This window comes from Dipodomys merriami, unplaced genomic scaffold (genome assembly GCF_024711535.1).
Source record: "Dipodomys merriami isolate MVZ:Mamm:240054 unplaced genomic scaffold, mDipMer1.0.p SCAF_137, whole genome shotgun sequence".
NCBI classification, from domain to species: Eukaryota; Metazoa; Chordata; class Mammalia; order Rodentia; family Heteromyidae; genus Dipodomys; species Dipodomys merriami.
Window position 1 is genome coordinate 540447 of NW_027202682.1, and position 13257 is coordinate 553703.

At 72.4% G+C, this 13257-nt stretch overlaps 2 protein-coding genes across 4 annotated transcripts; one reads left to right on the forward strand and one right to left on the reverse strand.

Annotated features, from left to right (window-relative positions):
* The first annotated feature begins 104 nt into the window (after positions 1-104).
* Positions 105-3359, forward strand: LOC138825358 (hydroxyacylglutathione hydrolase-like protein). Of its 2 annotated transcripts, none has more exons than XM_070019803.1 (8): positions 105-509; positions 1657-1721; positions 1795-1912; positions 2021-2129; positions 2205-2308; positions 2424-2525; positions 2680-2795; positions 3005-3359. In XM_070019803.1, exons 1-8 carry the CDS (start codon positions 405-407, stop codon positions 3171-3173), a joined length of 888 nt encoding a protein of 295 aa, XP_069875904.1. In that variant the 5' UTR covers positions 105-404; the 3' UTR covers positions 3174-3359. The 2 variants fall into 2 exon arrangements, with proteins under 2 accessions (XP_069875904.1, XP_069875905.1); XM_070019804.1 differs by having other exon boundaries at positions 106-509; positions 2716-2795.
* On the reverse strand, positions 3357-10932 carry LOC138825357 (cytosolic iron-sulfur assembly component 3-like). 2 transcript variants are annotated; one of them, XM_070019801.1, is made up of 11 exons: positions 10831-10932; positions 8976-9071; positions 7922-8065; positions 7537-7669; positions 6287-6421; positions 5955-6073; positions 5397-5526; positions 5078-5150; positions 4657-4791; positions 4220-4377; positions 3357-4108 (listed from the first exon to the last, which is right to left on the reverse strand). In XM_070019801.1, the coding sequence occupies exons 1-11, from the start codon at positions 10894-10896 to the stop codon at positions 3870-3872; spliced, it is 1428 nt and encodes a 475-aa protein (XP_069875902.1). In that variant the 5' UTR covers positions 10897-10932; the 3' UTR covers positions 3357-3869. The 2 variants fall into 2 exon arrangements, with proteins under 2 accessions (XP_069875902.1, XP_069875903.1); XM_070019802.1 differs by lacking the exon at positions 10831-10932 and adding an exon at positions 10708-10780.
* Positions 10933-13257: the final 2325 nt, after the last annotated feature.

Here is a 13257-nt window from a genome sequence, read left to right on the forward strand (position 1 = left end):
GGGGGCGGGGCTCGCAGCGTCCCGCGCGGAGGGACGGGGCTGTGGGCTCCCGAGGAAGGGTCTGAGCATGCGCCCCGCCCGGGCGCTGCCTGCCGCGCGTGCGCGCTGCCTCCCGCTGCGGAGGTTCCGGCCGGGAGGCGGGGTAGCGGCCGGCCAGCGCAGCTCCGGCGTCGGGGCCGTGACCGCCTTCGTCCTCCGTCCCCCGTCGCCCAGGTCTCCCGCTCGTCCTGGCCTGCGCACCGGTGCGGTGAACGGAGAGGCCGGGCTGCCGGCGGGGCCTCCGGAGGAGGAGGGCGGGCGGCGGGCGGCGGGCAGGGCCCGGGAAGCCGCGGTCCTTCCGGGAGCTTCCGGGGCGGCGGGCGGGGGCGCGCCCTCTCGGGGCGCCGGGGTCTGAGCCCCGCGACATGAAGGTCAAGGTCATCTCGGTGCTGGAGGACAACTACATGTACCTAGTCATCGAGGAGCGCACGCGGGAGGCCGTGGCCGTGGACGCGGCCGTGCCCACGCGGGTGAGGGCCGCCGCCCGCCGCCCCGCCCGGCCCGGCCCGACCCCGCCCCGCCAGGCTCCGCCCGGCCCGACCCCGCCCCGCCAGGCTCCGCCCGGCCCGACCCCGCCCCGCCAGGCCCCGCCCCGCTCAGCCCGGCCCCGCCCCCCACTCCGCCCGGCCCCGCCCCGCTCAGCCCGGCCCCGCCCCGCTCAGCCCGGCCCCGCCCCACTCGGCCCGGCCCCGCCCCACTCGGCCCGGCCCCGCCCCCCACTCCGCCCGGCCCCGCCCCACCCCCCACTCCGGCCCCGCCCCGCTCAGCCCGGCCCCGCCCCCCACTCCGCCCGGCCCCGCCCCGCTCAGCCCGGCCCCGCCCCCCACTCCGCCCGCCCCGCCCCGCCCCCACTCCGCCCGGCCCCGCCCCGCTCAGCCCGGCCCTGCCCCCCGCTCAGCCTGGCCCCGCCCCCCACTCCGCCCGGCCCCGCCCCACTCAGCCCCGGCCCGGCTCCGCCCGGCCCTGCCCTCTACTCCGCCCGGCCCTGCCCCGCCCCGCTCAGCCCGGCCCCGCCCCACTCGGCCCGGCCCCGCCCCACTCGGCCCGGCCCCGCCCCACTCCGCCCGGCCCCGCCCCCCACTCCGCCCGGCCCCGCCCCACCCCCCACTCCGGCCCCGCCCCGCTCAGCCCGGCCCCGCCCCCCACTCCGCCCGGCCCGCCCCGCCCCCACTCCGCCCGGCCCCGCCCCGCTCAGCCCGGCCCCGCCCCCCGCTCAGCCTGGCCCCGCCCCACTCCGCCCGGCCCCGCCCCGCTCAGCCCCGGCCCGGCTCCGCCCGGCCCCGCCCTCTACTCCGCCCGGCCCTGCCCCGCCCCGCTCAGCCCGGCCCCGCCCCCTACTCCGCCCCGCCCCGCCCCACCCCGCCCGGCCCAGCCCGCGCCTCTGTCCTCTCCCCCCCTGGCCGCCCGGCCGGCCCGACCCCGCGCTCGCTGGGGGCGTGGGGTGCCTTGAGGTCGGGTCGCATCTGCTCTCCGGTGCGGCCCCTGCAGTAGCCCGTGGCCTGCGGGGCGCTGGGCGCGCAGCCGTGGCGCCCCGTGCGGGAGGGGCGGCCCCCCGGTTCCCGGCCCCCCCCAGGCCCGGCCCCCCGCTGCCCCCCCACCCGGACTCCCTCCTTCCAGCTGCTGGAGATCGCGGGCCGGGAGGGCGTGTCCCTGACCACGGTGCTGACCACACACCACCACTGGTGAGCGCCTGGGGCCGGGCGCCTGGGGCCGCCCCCGCCCGCGCCCGGTGTGACCGGCTCGGCTCCCCCGCAGGGACCACGCCCGGGGAAACGCGGAGCTGGCGCGGCTGCTGCCCGGGCTGGCCGTGCTGGGAGCCGACGAGCGCATCTGCGCGCTCACCCGCAGGCTGGCCCACGGCGAGGAGCTGCTGGTGAGCCTGCGCAGGGCGGGGAGGCGCCCAGGCCGGGACCCCCGGGGGCTGCCCAGGCTGCTTGCCAACCCTCAGGCCCTCACGTCCCTTACTCCGGTGCTGCTGCAGTTTGGGGCCATACACGTGCGCTGCCTTCTGACGCCCGGCCACACCTCGGGCCACATGAGCTACTTCCTGTGGGAGGAGGACAGCCCGGACCCACCTGCCCTCTTTTCAGGTACCCTGTGAGCGGGAACCTGCCACCCCTTCCCGAGCACACTGCCCACCTCCTCTGACCCATCTTCCTCCCCAGGGGACGCCCTGTCGGTGGCTGGCTGTGGCTGGCGCTTGGAGGACACGGCTCAGCAAATGTACCAAAGCCTGACAGACATCCTGTGTAGCCTGCCCCCCGAGACGGTGAGTGGGCCCTGGCTCTGTGACAGGGTTTCCGCACGCAGTGACCCGGCATGGACCCCGGCCAGGCCCCGAGCGCTTGGACATCCCTGTGCCACGGAGCACCCGCTTTCCGCAGAAGGTGTTTTGTGGGCACGAACACACGCTGAGCAACCTGGAGTTTGCACAGAAAGTGGAGCCCTGCAATGACCACGTGAGAACCAAGCTGGCCTGGGCACAGGTATGGCCGCTCCTCGTCCCCTCCTCCCTGGGAGGGTGTTGTGGGGGCGCTGCCCTGGTTTGACACCGCCACCAGTGGCTGTAGTGGCCTGGGCCTGGGCCTCGCGGCCCAGCGCTGGAGTCCTGGGCGGCGCTGGACGGCCCGTGGCCGTCAGCGGCGTGCTGTGGGGCGAGGGCCTGTGTCATTGCAGAGGAGGGAGGAGGACGACGTGCCCACCGTGCCTTCCACACTGGGCGAGGAGCTCCTGTACAACCCTTTCCTGAGAGTTGAGTGAGTACGGCCGTGGCGGGCCCGCCGGGGCTCCCTGCGGCACGGGCTGGCCAGGGCCGGTGTCCCGCTGTCCTTGGGGCCCCCGTGGCGGTCACTGGGGTAGTTAGGCGGGTGCTCAATGTCCCTGTCACCGGGAGGCACACTGTCATCCCCCGGCCTGCCCATCCCTGCTCTCCTGGGCATCCAGCCAGACCTGCTCTCCCTTACAGGGAGGGGGCCGTACGCCGGTTCACAGGCCAGACGGCCCCGGCCCAGGTCCTGGAGGTGCTCTGCAGGGAGCGGGCAAAGTTCCAGCACACGTCCGAGCAGCCGCAGCCCCAGGCCCGGGCTCTCCTGGCTCTGCAGTGGGGCCTTCTGAGCGCACTCCGGCAGAAGTGAGCCCGAGGGCCCCCTCCGGGTCCCCCTCCCCTGGCAAGGGACAAGGGCCTCCGCCAGTCCCTGGCCTGGGACTTCCCGCTGGGCTCGGCTGGCCGCCACTCCGCCCTGGCCTGCTGCTCCAGGAGGCCGCCAGGTGCAGGGAGGGCTTTGTACTGTGAATAAAGCGCTCAAAGCCTGGCTCAGTGACCTGCCAAACGCCATCTGTTTATTAGGACAAGGCCGGACCAGGTGAGGGCCAGACTGGGGACAGCCAAGCCCCCGTCTTCCTCACACACACCTGGTTTGAGGGCGCCAGGCACCCCTCCCTTCCAGGCCCCATGTGGGGCAGTCCAGCCCCGTGGCCCTCTGCACCAGCTTCAGGGTTGACCCTGGAGAGCAGGAATAGAGTTCACCAGGAGCGGGTCATCACAGCCAGGAATGGGGCGTCGGCGCCCTTGCAAGTCAGTTCTGGCCAGAGAAGGAGGTTCTGGAAGCTCTCTTTGGCTGCCCCATCCCAACAGGGCCAGTCCGGAGGCACGGGCTGTGTGTGGGCCATCCGTGCGAGGCTATCTGTTCACGGGCTATGCGTGCGGGCCGTCCGTGCGAGGTGGCCCCTGGTGAGCGGCACCGGGGCCCAGCACGGTCCTGCAGCTCACTCTGAGTTTTGGAGAAGGCCCCCGCGGCTGAGGGTGTATGGCCTCGCCGACCAGAAGCGGCCTACCACCGGATGCTGAGGCCTGAGCTGGGCCTCTCCACCGCGTGGTACTGGGTGTGCAGCAGGCGGCCAGCCAGCTCCGAGCCCTCACCCTGCAGCCAGCGCTGGTACAACTCCTGGACTTCAGGTATGTCCTCTGGTGCCCGTGTCCTGACCATGCTGTACTTTCTCTCCACCTGCAGGAGAAGCTGCTTGCTGGGCGTGTCCGCAGCCTTGAGCTGGCCCCCGCCGTTCAAGCAACCTGGGGCAAGCAGAGCAGGGGTAGGGTAGTGAGAGAGCCAGGCGGGGGGATTCCCAACACCACCCCCCCCTGCACTGGTGGAAGGCCGTCCGTCAGTGCCCAGGCGGTTACCTGACGGGCAGGCCATGATCTCCACGTAGTGGTAGGGGCAGCGGCCCCGCTTCAGCTTCTGTACGAGGTTCTGGATGTTGCGAAAGCCATAGGCTGTGGCGAAGTGCAGCAGCACGCGGCCCTCCCTCTCCAGGGCCACCTCCTGGAAGTCCTTGTTCCTGGTGGCACAGGCTGGGCTTGCGTCACGCCCCCTCCCCTGCGGGTACCCGGCCCCCTGGGGAGGCCTGCTGGGGTCCCTGGCTCCTGGCTGCTTCCCCGCCATGCTCCGGTCCAGCAGAACCTCATCCAGCTTTTGGCTTCCTTAACTGCACGGATGGAGTGCAGCAGGCGGGGTTGGCCGGGCCTCCCGGGTGGGGGTCACACAGCCTGTGAGGAGGGAGGCTGTGCGCGTCTCCCGCCCACCTTGGGGCGGCGCCGGCGGGCGGCACGGCACTCACCTCAGAGGTCTGTAGGTGACCTCGTCCACGTGGATCCCAAAGAGCTCCTGGGCTGCGTAGCGGAACACGTGCTCCAGGTACCCTCCGGACCCCCCGCCCCGGTGGCTGGTGGGCTCTTCACACGTGCCGCCGGTCCTGGGGGAAGGGCGTGTCAGTGCAATCCCCCCAGCCACCAGCCACTGCGCCGGGCTGAGCCGGGCTGCGCCGGGCTGAGGGCTGAGCCTTGCCTCCTGTCGAGCCTCGGGGCCCTAAGGTGGCAGAACCCACCCACACCACCAAGGTCCTGGAAGCTACACCCGACGCAGCCCCTGCCTAGCCCAAGCAGGCCACAGTGTACGAAGGCAAAGAGGTGGGACAGGGCCCCCCCCCGCCCCCAGGCCATTAGCCAAAGTGAACGTTCCCAGCGACTGCATAGACTCACAGGCTGTCCAGAGCGGCCGGCTCCAGCTCCAAGAGCGAGACCCCCTCTTCCTCCAGCAGCTGGAAGACTTCCCCTGCAGCGGAACCACAGCGCACGGCTCAGCGCGAAGACATCCGGGGAGCCCGGCTGACCCCTGGACTTTGGGAGGGCCGTCTCAGCCCTGCCGGGCGATGCAGCCTGCTCAGCTCAGAAGCGGGGTGAAGGTTCAAGCCCAGGGATCTGCTGCCTGTCCCCCAACACACACAAGGAGACACAGCTGGGGCTGCGGGGCCCTTGGGGGCGCCCCAGCAACACACTGGCGGGGGCGCCCTGGCCTCACCTGTGGTGAGCACGCAGTCCACCTCCCGAGCCGGGTGCTCCCGGCTGAGGAAGTCGGGTCTAGATGCTTCCAGCTTTTTGTCATAGCAGGGCATCACCGTGACGTGGTAGACCTTGTCTGGGGTCAGGTGCTGCGGGAACAAGGGAGTGGGGGGTCTCACCACCTCAGACGGCCTGGCCGTGACAGGAGAGGCGGGACCCATGGCTGACCAGGATGTCAGCCGTGAGACCACGTTTTCCAGAAGGTTCTGTGCACATGGATGCCACGAGGCCGACCTGCAGGAAGGCCAGCTGCGCACACGGCCATGGGCACTGCGTCAGTGGCTCCCTCCCGGCCCCGCTGGCCAGGACCTCAGGCAGCGCCCGGCGGTATTCACCCAGCGGCCTGTGCGGGCTCCGGCCACCTCTGGGCAAGTGACAAGCACTTCCACCTCAGAGCTGGCCCCTGGCGACACCTGGGCAGCGGGGGTGACGGAGAACCGAGACTGCCCACGGCAGCCCCCGTGGGGTTCCCTGGCAGCAGGCCCCGCCTGCCCCAGCTCCCGGCCCGGGCCGCTACCTGCTGCTGCGTGAAGAAGTCCTTGACCAGGGCGCCCATGACCTGCTGGGGAGAGCGCACCGTGCTGAGGTAGGGGAGGACGAGGCTGCCGTGCGTCTTCTCGGCGTAGCAGATCCAACCTGAGCCAGAGGAGCAAACGGGTGTCGGGGGTGTCGGGGACGCGGGGCGGCAGGGGGCTCTTAGCAGCTTGGCAGTGACTTGACATGCTGGGGGCGGGCCTCTCCCCCAGTGTCACCACCGTCACGAGGCAGCACGCTCCAGGCAGCCGGCACCGCGGGGCGGGGCAACAGCGGGCGACCCCGGGGCACCTCCACCCTCCGCCCCACACACACCTGGGCAGGCAGAAGCCAGTACGGGCAAGGCCTCTTTGGAGTCAGCCTGGCGTTGGAATCGCCGCACAAACTCTCGCTGGCTCTCCAGGAGGCTGAAGTTCCTGGAGAAGGCGGTGTCGAATACGTAGTGCACCCCTGGAAGTGGAAGGAGGGGCGCTTGACACCTCGCCGTGGCAGGGGCCAGCAGGGCAGGGGGCTGGCACCGTGGACGCACTGTTCCCACGGGAGGGCAACCGTCAGCAGTGGGCGCAGATTCCGTTCCCCAGCAGCCACCAGAAGACGCTGCTGCGCACAGCGGTGACCCCGCTTCGCCTGCTCCCCAGCACCCACCCACGGGCTCTTCTGCATCCCTTCACTGGAAGTGAAGCTCAGCCGGCGACAACATTCCTCCCACAGAGGCCTACCTTACGTGGCCCACTCCGGGTGCCCACGGCCCCACAGGCAGAGACCTGAGCCCCCAACCCTGTCCCTGAGATGCCTTGGGCTCATGCGCGGCCCAGCTGCCACATGCAGCTCCCACAGGATGTGCAGAGAGGAGTCCCTGCCCCCAGGACCGGAGCTCGCGTGCCAGGTAGCACTGCACCCGCTGGCACCATCGGAATCAGGCCTGGGCCCCGGGGTGCCCGGGACTTGGGCGAAGTCCACAAACCAGACCAGCCACAGCATCCGTGTGCTCCCGAGGGAGCTGGACCCCACGGCCAGCGTCCTGTGGTTGGGCTGTGAGCGCCACGCCCAGCCCCTGGCCCCCTGCCAGGGCAGGCTGCCGGCGGCTGGAAAACGAGCTCGTTGAGCAGGGGTCGCTCTCACAGCACCCACGTCCTCCTGCAGCCCAGCACCCGGCACAGAGCCAGCCAGGGCCGGCCCAGGCCGAGCGCCGCAGAACTGCCTTAAAGGCAGGAACCGAGGTCTGGGTGGGAGGTGTGGCCCAGGTGGGAGCGTGCCTGTCTAGCAAGCACGAGGTCCCGAGTTCAAACTTCACCACAAAAAAAAAGCCAACAAAACAACCTCCCAAACCACACCAAAACCCCCAAAGTACAACAGGGAAGGCAAAGCACAAAACCAGAACGCAGAGGGCTTCTCCAGAGACCCTGCCCTCAGCCATCCAGGCAAAACTTCAGGCTGAAGTCAGACTTGGAGCCGAGTCTGCCGTGGGGTTCACAGGAGTGACGCGTGACCCGGGTGGGAAGAGGCCTTGGCACCAGATGCCCTTTTGTTCTGTGGCGGTGACGCACCCGGCGTTCTGTGCCTACCTAATTTCTTAAAGAACGAAGTTAATTTCCTGGCAGCGTCTGTGGGATCCAGCTGAAACCTCACTGCCAGGGACGCCGTGGACTGAGGAGAGATTGACACCACCACCAGCCGCTGCTCACCGGGCGCCGCTGTCTGCAAAGCAAGGGAGGTAGGCCTCTGACCCCGCAAGCCTGGTGCAGATCCCGTGCCCAGCCTGCCCCAGCCGGGCGCCGTCGCCCCACTCAGAACCCAAAGTTCAGGGCCCAGGACTGACGGGTGGAGCGTGCAGACGTGATAGGGGGGTGCCCCGGAGACCCACGAGTCACCTGGGAAAGGGTGGGCGGCCGGGGACGAGGTGCCTGGTGGAAACACGGCGGGCTGCGGGGGCCGATCTCCACGGCTTACCTTATTAGCATCCAGAACTTTCCGCAGCTCCTCGTGGCTCTGCTGGGTGATGAGGACGGTCTCTGCAGAAGTGACACAGCCGCTGCACGCCAGGCAGTCATTGAGCGAGACCCTGGCTCTCTCCAGCTTCTGGGTCCCCCCATCCTGCGGAGAACACGGGTGGAAGGTCCTGTGTGGGGCTCAGAGCCCGCAGGCCTGGGCTCAGCAGGAACTCTGTCTTCCTTTTATAAACAGCTGCCACGGCAGCTATCTGGGCTGCTTGCCACTCCATTTTCATTTCTACTTTTGGGGTGCTAGGGATTGAACTTGGCCTTATGTGTGCCAGGAAGACACGCTGCCACTGAGCCAAGTCCCTAGCCCTGCTACTCGATCGTTTTCTTTTTTTCCTTTGAGGTGGAAGATAGTAGGAGGGGTTGAACTCAGGGCCTGGTACCTGCTGGGCAGGTGCTTATCACTTCATACGTGTACCCAACCCCGACTCGATGTTTTAAAAAATTTCATACTTATGATGGAAATGTTAAGTTTACATCCTAGGTGTTCATATCAATGTCACATTCATTAGCATATCTGAGTGATGCGAACAGGGAGGGCGTGAATTAAGTCAGTGCAGAAAAGTGGACTCGCTCACTCAAGGGTCTGGGGGTCGTCCAGCCCCCTGGGTGTGCACGCAGGCTATGAGAGAGGACAAGCCAGGGTAGACAAGAGAGGAGAGACGGTGGCGTGGACAGTAGTGTCAGACTCAACAGAACAGAACAGACCTAGGAGTCAACGTCCTAGAGTTCAAGTCTGAAGACAGTTGGGGTGAATTTTAACACTGTCACACCTAGATCTTATGATTGTTTAATTAGGAAGGAAGTAGGTGTCCTGGTGCCAGAATAGAAAATCTAGGACTGAGGCAGGCAAGTCTGCCTGCCGCTAGGCCTGGGTGCCCTACCCCGCCCCCACCCCGGTCAGGGAGGGGCCAGGAACTGAGGTCTGGGTGGGAGGAGGGACTGGCGGGGGAAGCAGAAGACTCAGGGTCACATGTGTCACGCGTCTCAGATCCCCCGCTTACAGCGTGCACTTGGAAGTAACTTCCGTCGTCTTCAATGTGGATCTTGGCCACGCCACCTCCCGGCTTCTTATCCACCTTCATGGGCTTGATGCAGTCCTGTGCAGGGAGAGACCCAGGCCGGCCTGTGAGGGGGACGCGGGCTCCCAGCAGGCTGCGTGCAGGCCAGGCGGCAGCAGGCAGTGGCCCCAAACAGGCAGCGCCCTCCTGCCGCTGAAACCAGCCTAGGCTAGGGCTGAGGCCAGGGCAGCCCCGAGGGCCAGGCCACAGACGGCCTGCACGCCAAAGCTCTGCCCACCCTGACCTCCATCCTAAGTGTGGACAGCAGCACCGGCCCTCCACCTCTGCAGGCCGCGGGCAGGGGGGCGGCCAGGCCGGGCTGACAGCCCCCAACAACCCCCACAGCCCCCTCCTCCGCACCCCCAAAGTCCTCTCCTCCCCCCTTCCCCTCTCTGGGCTGACAGCCCCCCCCCCCCGCGCCCTCCCCCCGCTGGCAGCACCCCGCGCCCTCCCCCTCGCTGGCAGCCCCCCCCTCCCGCTGGCAGCCCCCCCCCGCGCCCTCCCCCTCGCTGGCAGCCCTCCCCCCGCTGGCAGCCCCCCCGCGCCCTCCCCCCTGCGCCCTCCCCCCGCTGGCAGCCCCCCCCGCGCCCTCCCCCCGCTGGCAGCCCCCCCGCGCCCTCCCCCCCGCGCCCTCCCCCCGCTGGCAGCCCCCCGCGCCCTCCCCCCGCTGGCAGCCCTCCCCGCGCCCTCCCCGCGCCCTCCCCCCGCTGGCAGCCCCCCCGCGCCCTCCCCCCCGCGCCCTCCCCCCGCTGGCAGCCCCCCCCCGCGCCCTCCCCCCGCTGGCAGCCCCCCCGCGCCCTCCCCCCCGCTGGCAGCCCCCCCCGCGCCCTCCCCCCGCTGGCAGCCCCCCGCGCCCTCCCCCTCGCTGGCAGCCCCCCCCTCCCGCTGGCAGCCCCCCCCTGCCCTCCCCCCTGCTGGCAGCCCCCCCCTCCCGCTGGCAGCCCCCCCCCGCGCCCTCCCCCTCGCTGGCAGCCCTCCCTGCGCGCCCTCCCCCCTCGCTGGCAGCCCCCCCCCCGCTGGCAGCCCCCCCCCGCGCCCTCCCCCTTGCTGGCAGCCTCCCCCTCGCTGGCAGCCCTCCCCCCCCGCTGGCAGCCCTCCCCCCCCGCTGGCAGCCCTCCCCCCCCGCTGGCAGCCCTCCCCCCGCTGGCAGCCCTCCCCCCCCGCTGGCAGCCCTCCCCCCCCGCTGGCAGCCCCCCCGCGCCCTCCCCCTCGCTGGCAGCCCTCCCCCGCGCCCTCCCCCCGCTGGCAGCCCCCCCCCCGCTGGCAGCCCTCCCCCCCCGCTGGCAGCCCCCCCGCGCCCTCCCCCTCGCTGGCAGCCCTCCCCCGCGCCCTCCCCCCGCTGGCAGCCCCCCCCCCGCTGGCAGCCCCCCGCGCCCTCCCCCCGCTGGCAGCCCTCCCCGCGCCCTCCTCCCGCTGGCAGCCCCCCCGCGCCCTCCCCCCCGCGCCCTCCCCCCGCTGGCAGCCCCCCCCCGCGCCCCCCCCCCGCTGGCAGCCCCCCCCGCGCCCTCCCCCCGCTGGCAGCCCCCCCGCGCCCTCCCCCTCGGTGGCAGCCCCCCCGCGCCCTCCCGCCAGTTCCCCGCGGCGGGGCGGGACCCCCACTCCGGGGGCCTGCCTGCGAACCCCGCGCCCTCCCACGGCTCCGAGGGCCCCCGCGGGGCATCTGGGGCACGGCGACCTGGCCGGCAGACCCGGCCCTGCCCGGCCTCAGTTTCCCCGGAAGGAGGACGGAAGCTGCGCTATCTGGAGCCCCGGCCAGGCGGACGGAGCTGGGAGCGGCCGCCCCGCCCCGCCGGCCCACCTGCGACGGCCCGATGAAGTCGTCCAGGTCCGTCAGCTGCAGCGCCCCGCTGAAGGGCGACGCCATGTCGGCCGCGCCGCCGCCCGGCGCAGGTGTCGCCAAATGGCGCTAAACGACGGGGCTCTTCCGCCACGCTGCCGTAAAGCGGCGCACTGCCGTAAAGCGGCCCGGGGCCCGGGGGGCGGGAGCGCGCGCCCTCCGCCGGCGCCCCGGAGCTCAGCGCCCTCCGCCGGCGCCCCGGAGCTCAGCGCCCTCCGCCGGCGCCCCGAGCTCAGCGCCCTCCCCCGGCGCCCCGCTCAGCGCCCTCCCCCGGCGGCCCGGAGCTCAGCGCCCTCCCCCGGCGCCCCGCTCAGCGCCCTCCCCCGGCGGCCCGGAGCTCAGCGCCCTCCCCCGGCGCCCCGGAGCTCAGCGCCCTCCCCCGGCGGCCCGCTCAGCGCCCTCCCCCGGCGCCCCGGAGCTCAGCGCCCTCCCCCGGCGCCCCGGAGCTCAGCGCCCTCCCCCGGCGCCCCGGAGCTCAGCGCCCTCCCCGGCGGCCCGGAGCTCAGCGCCCTCCCCGGCGGCCCGGAGCTCAGCGCCCTCCCCCGGCGCCCCGGAGCTCAGCGCCCTCCGCCGGCGCCCCGGAGCTCAGCGCCCTCCCCCGGCGCCCCGGAGCTCAGCGCCCTCCGCCGGCGCCCCGGAGCTCAGCGCCCTCCCCGGCGGCCCGCGTTGACCCGGCCTCACGCTGCGGCCCCGCTTGGCTTCGGCTCCCAGCTGAGCCCGCGCCGGGCTCCCGCCGCCGTCCGAGGAGGAGGAGGCCTCGCCGGCCCGCGCCTCCGCCCCTGCCCGGCGCGGGTGGGCGGCGGGGTCCGTGCGGAGGCCTCGGGGCCGCGGCGGGTCTGTCTGTCTGTCCATGCGGAGGCCTCGGGGCCGCGGCGGGTCTGTCTGTCTGTCCGTGCGGAGGCCTCGGGGCCGCGGCGGGTCTGTCTGTCTGTCTGTCCGTGCGGAGGCCTCGGGGCCGCGGCGGGTCTGTCTGTCTGTCCGTGCGGAGGCCTCGGGGCCGCGGCGGGTCTGTCTGTCTGTCCGTGCGGAGGCCTCGGGGCCGCGGCGGGTCTGTCTGTCTGTCTGTCCGTGCGGAGGCCTCGGGGCCGCGGCGGGGTCTGTCTGTCTGTCTGTGCGGAGGCCTCGGGGCCGCGGCGGGGTCTGTCTGTCTGTCTGTGGGGAGGCCTCGGGGCCGCGGCGGGGTCTGTCTGTCTGTCTGTGGGGAGGCCTCGGGGCCGCGGCGGGGTCTGTCTGTCTGTCCGTGCGGAGGCCTCGGGGCCGCGGCGGGGTCTGTCTGTCTGTCTGTGGGGAGGCCTCGGGGCCGCGGCGGGGTCTGTCTGTCTGTCTGTGGGGAGGCCTCGGGGCCGCGGCGGGTCTGTCTGTCTGTCTGTCTGTGCGGAGGCCTCGGGGCCGCGGCGGGTCTGTCTGTCTGTGGGGAGGCCTCGGGGCCGCGGCGGGTCTGTCTGTCTGTCTGTCTGTGGGGAGGCCTCGGGGCCGCGGCGGGTCTGTCTGTCTGTCTGTCTGTGCGGAGGCCTCGGGGCCGCGGCGGGTCTGTCTGTCTGTCTGTGCGGAGGCCTCGGGGCCGCGGCGGGTCTGTCTGTCTGTCTGTCTGTGCGGAGGCCTCCCGGCTGCCCTGGGCTCTGGCTCCTCTGTGGGCCCGGCCCAGCCTTGGCTTAGCGGCATCAGATGAGGGCCGCGCACCGCCTGGGGGCTGGGCCTGGATTCAGCCTGCCTCCCCCTGCCTCCTCCCCCTGCCTCCCCCTGCCTCCTCCTGCCTCCCCCTGCCTCCTCCCCCTGCCTCCCCCTGCCTCCTCCTGCCTCCCCTGCCTCCTCCCCCTGCCTCCCCCTGCCTCCTCCCCTGCCTCCTCCCCCTGCCTCCCCCTGCCTCCCCCTGCCTCCTCCCCTGCCTCCTCCCCCTGCCTCCCCCTGCCTCCTCCCCTGCCTCCTCCCCCTGCCTCCCCCTGCCTCCTCCTCCTGCCTTCCCCTGCCTCCCCTGCCTCCTCCTGCCTCCCCCTGCCTCCTCCTGCCTCCCCCTGCCTCCTCCTGCCTCCCCCTGCCTCCTCCCCCTGCCTCCCCCTGCCTCCTCCTGCCTCCCCTGCCTCCTCCCCCTGCCTCCCCCTGCCTCCTCCCCTGCCTCCTCCCCCTGCCTCCCCCTGCCTCCCCCTGCCTCCTCCCCTGCCTCCTCCCCCTGCCTCCCCCTGCCTCCTCCTCCTGCCTTCCCCTGCCTCCCCTGCCTCCCCCTGCCTCCCCCTGCCTCCTCCCCCTGCCTCCCCCTGCCTCCTCCTCCTGCCTCCTCCCCCTGCCTCCCCCTGCCTCCTTCCCCTGCCTCCTCCTCCTGCCTCCTCCCCCTGCCTCCCCCTGCCTCCTTCCCCTGCCTCCTCCTCCTGCCTCCTCCCCCTGCCTCCTCCC

Coding starts and splice junctions, on each gene's coding strand:
- LOC138825358 (XM_070019803.1), top strand. CDS start 405: ATGAAGGTCAAGGTCATCTCGGTGCTGGAGGACAACTACATGTACCTA. Junction 1,722..1,794: donor CTGACCACACACCACCACTG/GTGAGCGCCTGG, acceptor GCTCCCCCGCAG/GGACCACGCCCGGGGAAACG. Junction 2,130..2,204: donor CCCACCTGCCCTCTTTTCAG/GTACCCTGTGAG, acceptor CTTCCTCCCCAG/GGGACGCCCTGTCGGTGGCT.
- LOC138825357 (XM_070019801.1), bottom strand. CDS start 10,896: ATGGCGTCGCCCTTCAGCGGGGCGCTGCAGCTGACGGACCTGGACGAC. Junction 6,074..6,286: donor ACTGGCTTCTGCCTGCCCAG/GTGTGTGTGGGG, acceptor CCTCTGGCTCAG/GTTGGATCTGCTACGCCGAG. Junction 4,378..4,656: donor GTCACCTACAGACCTCTGAG/GTGAGTGCCGTG, acceptor CTGTGCCACCAG/GAACAAGGACTTCCAGGAGG.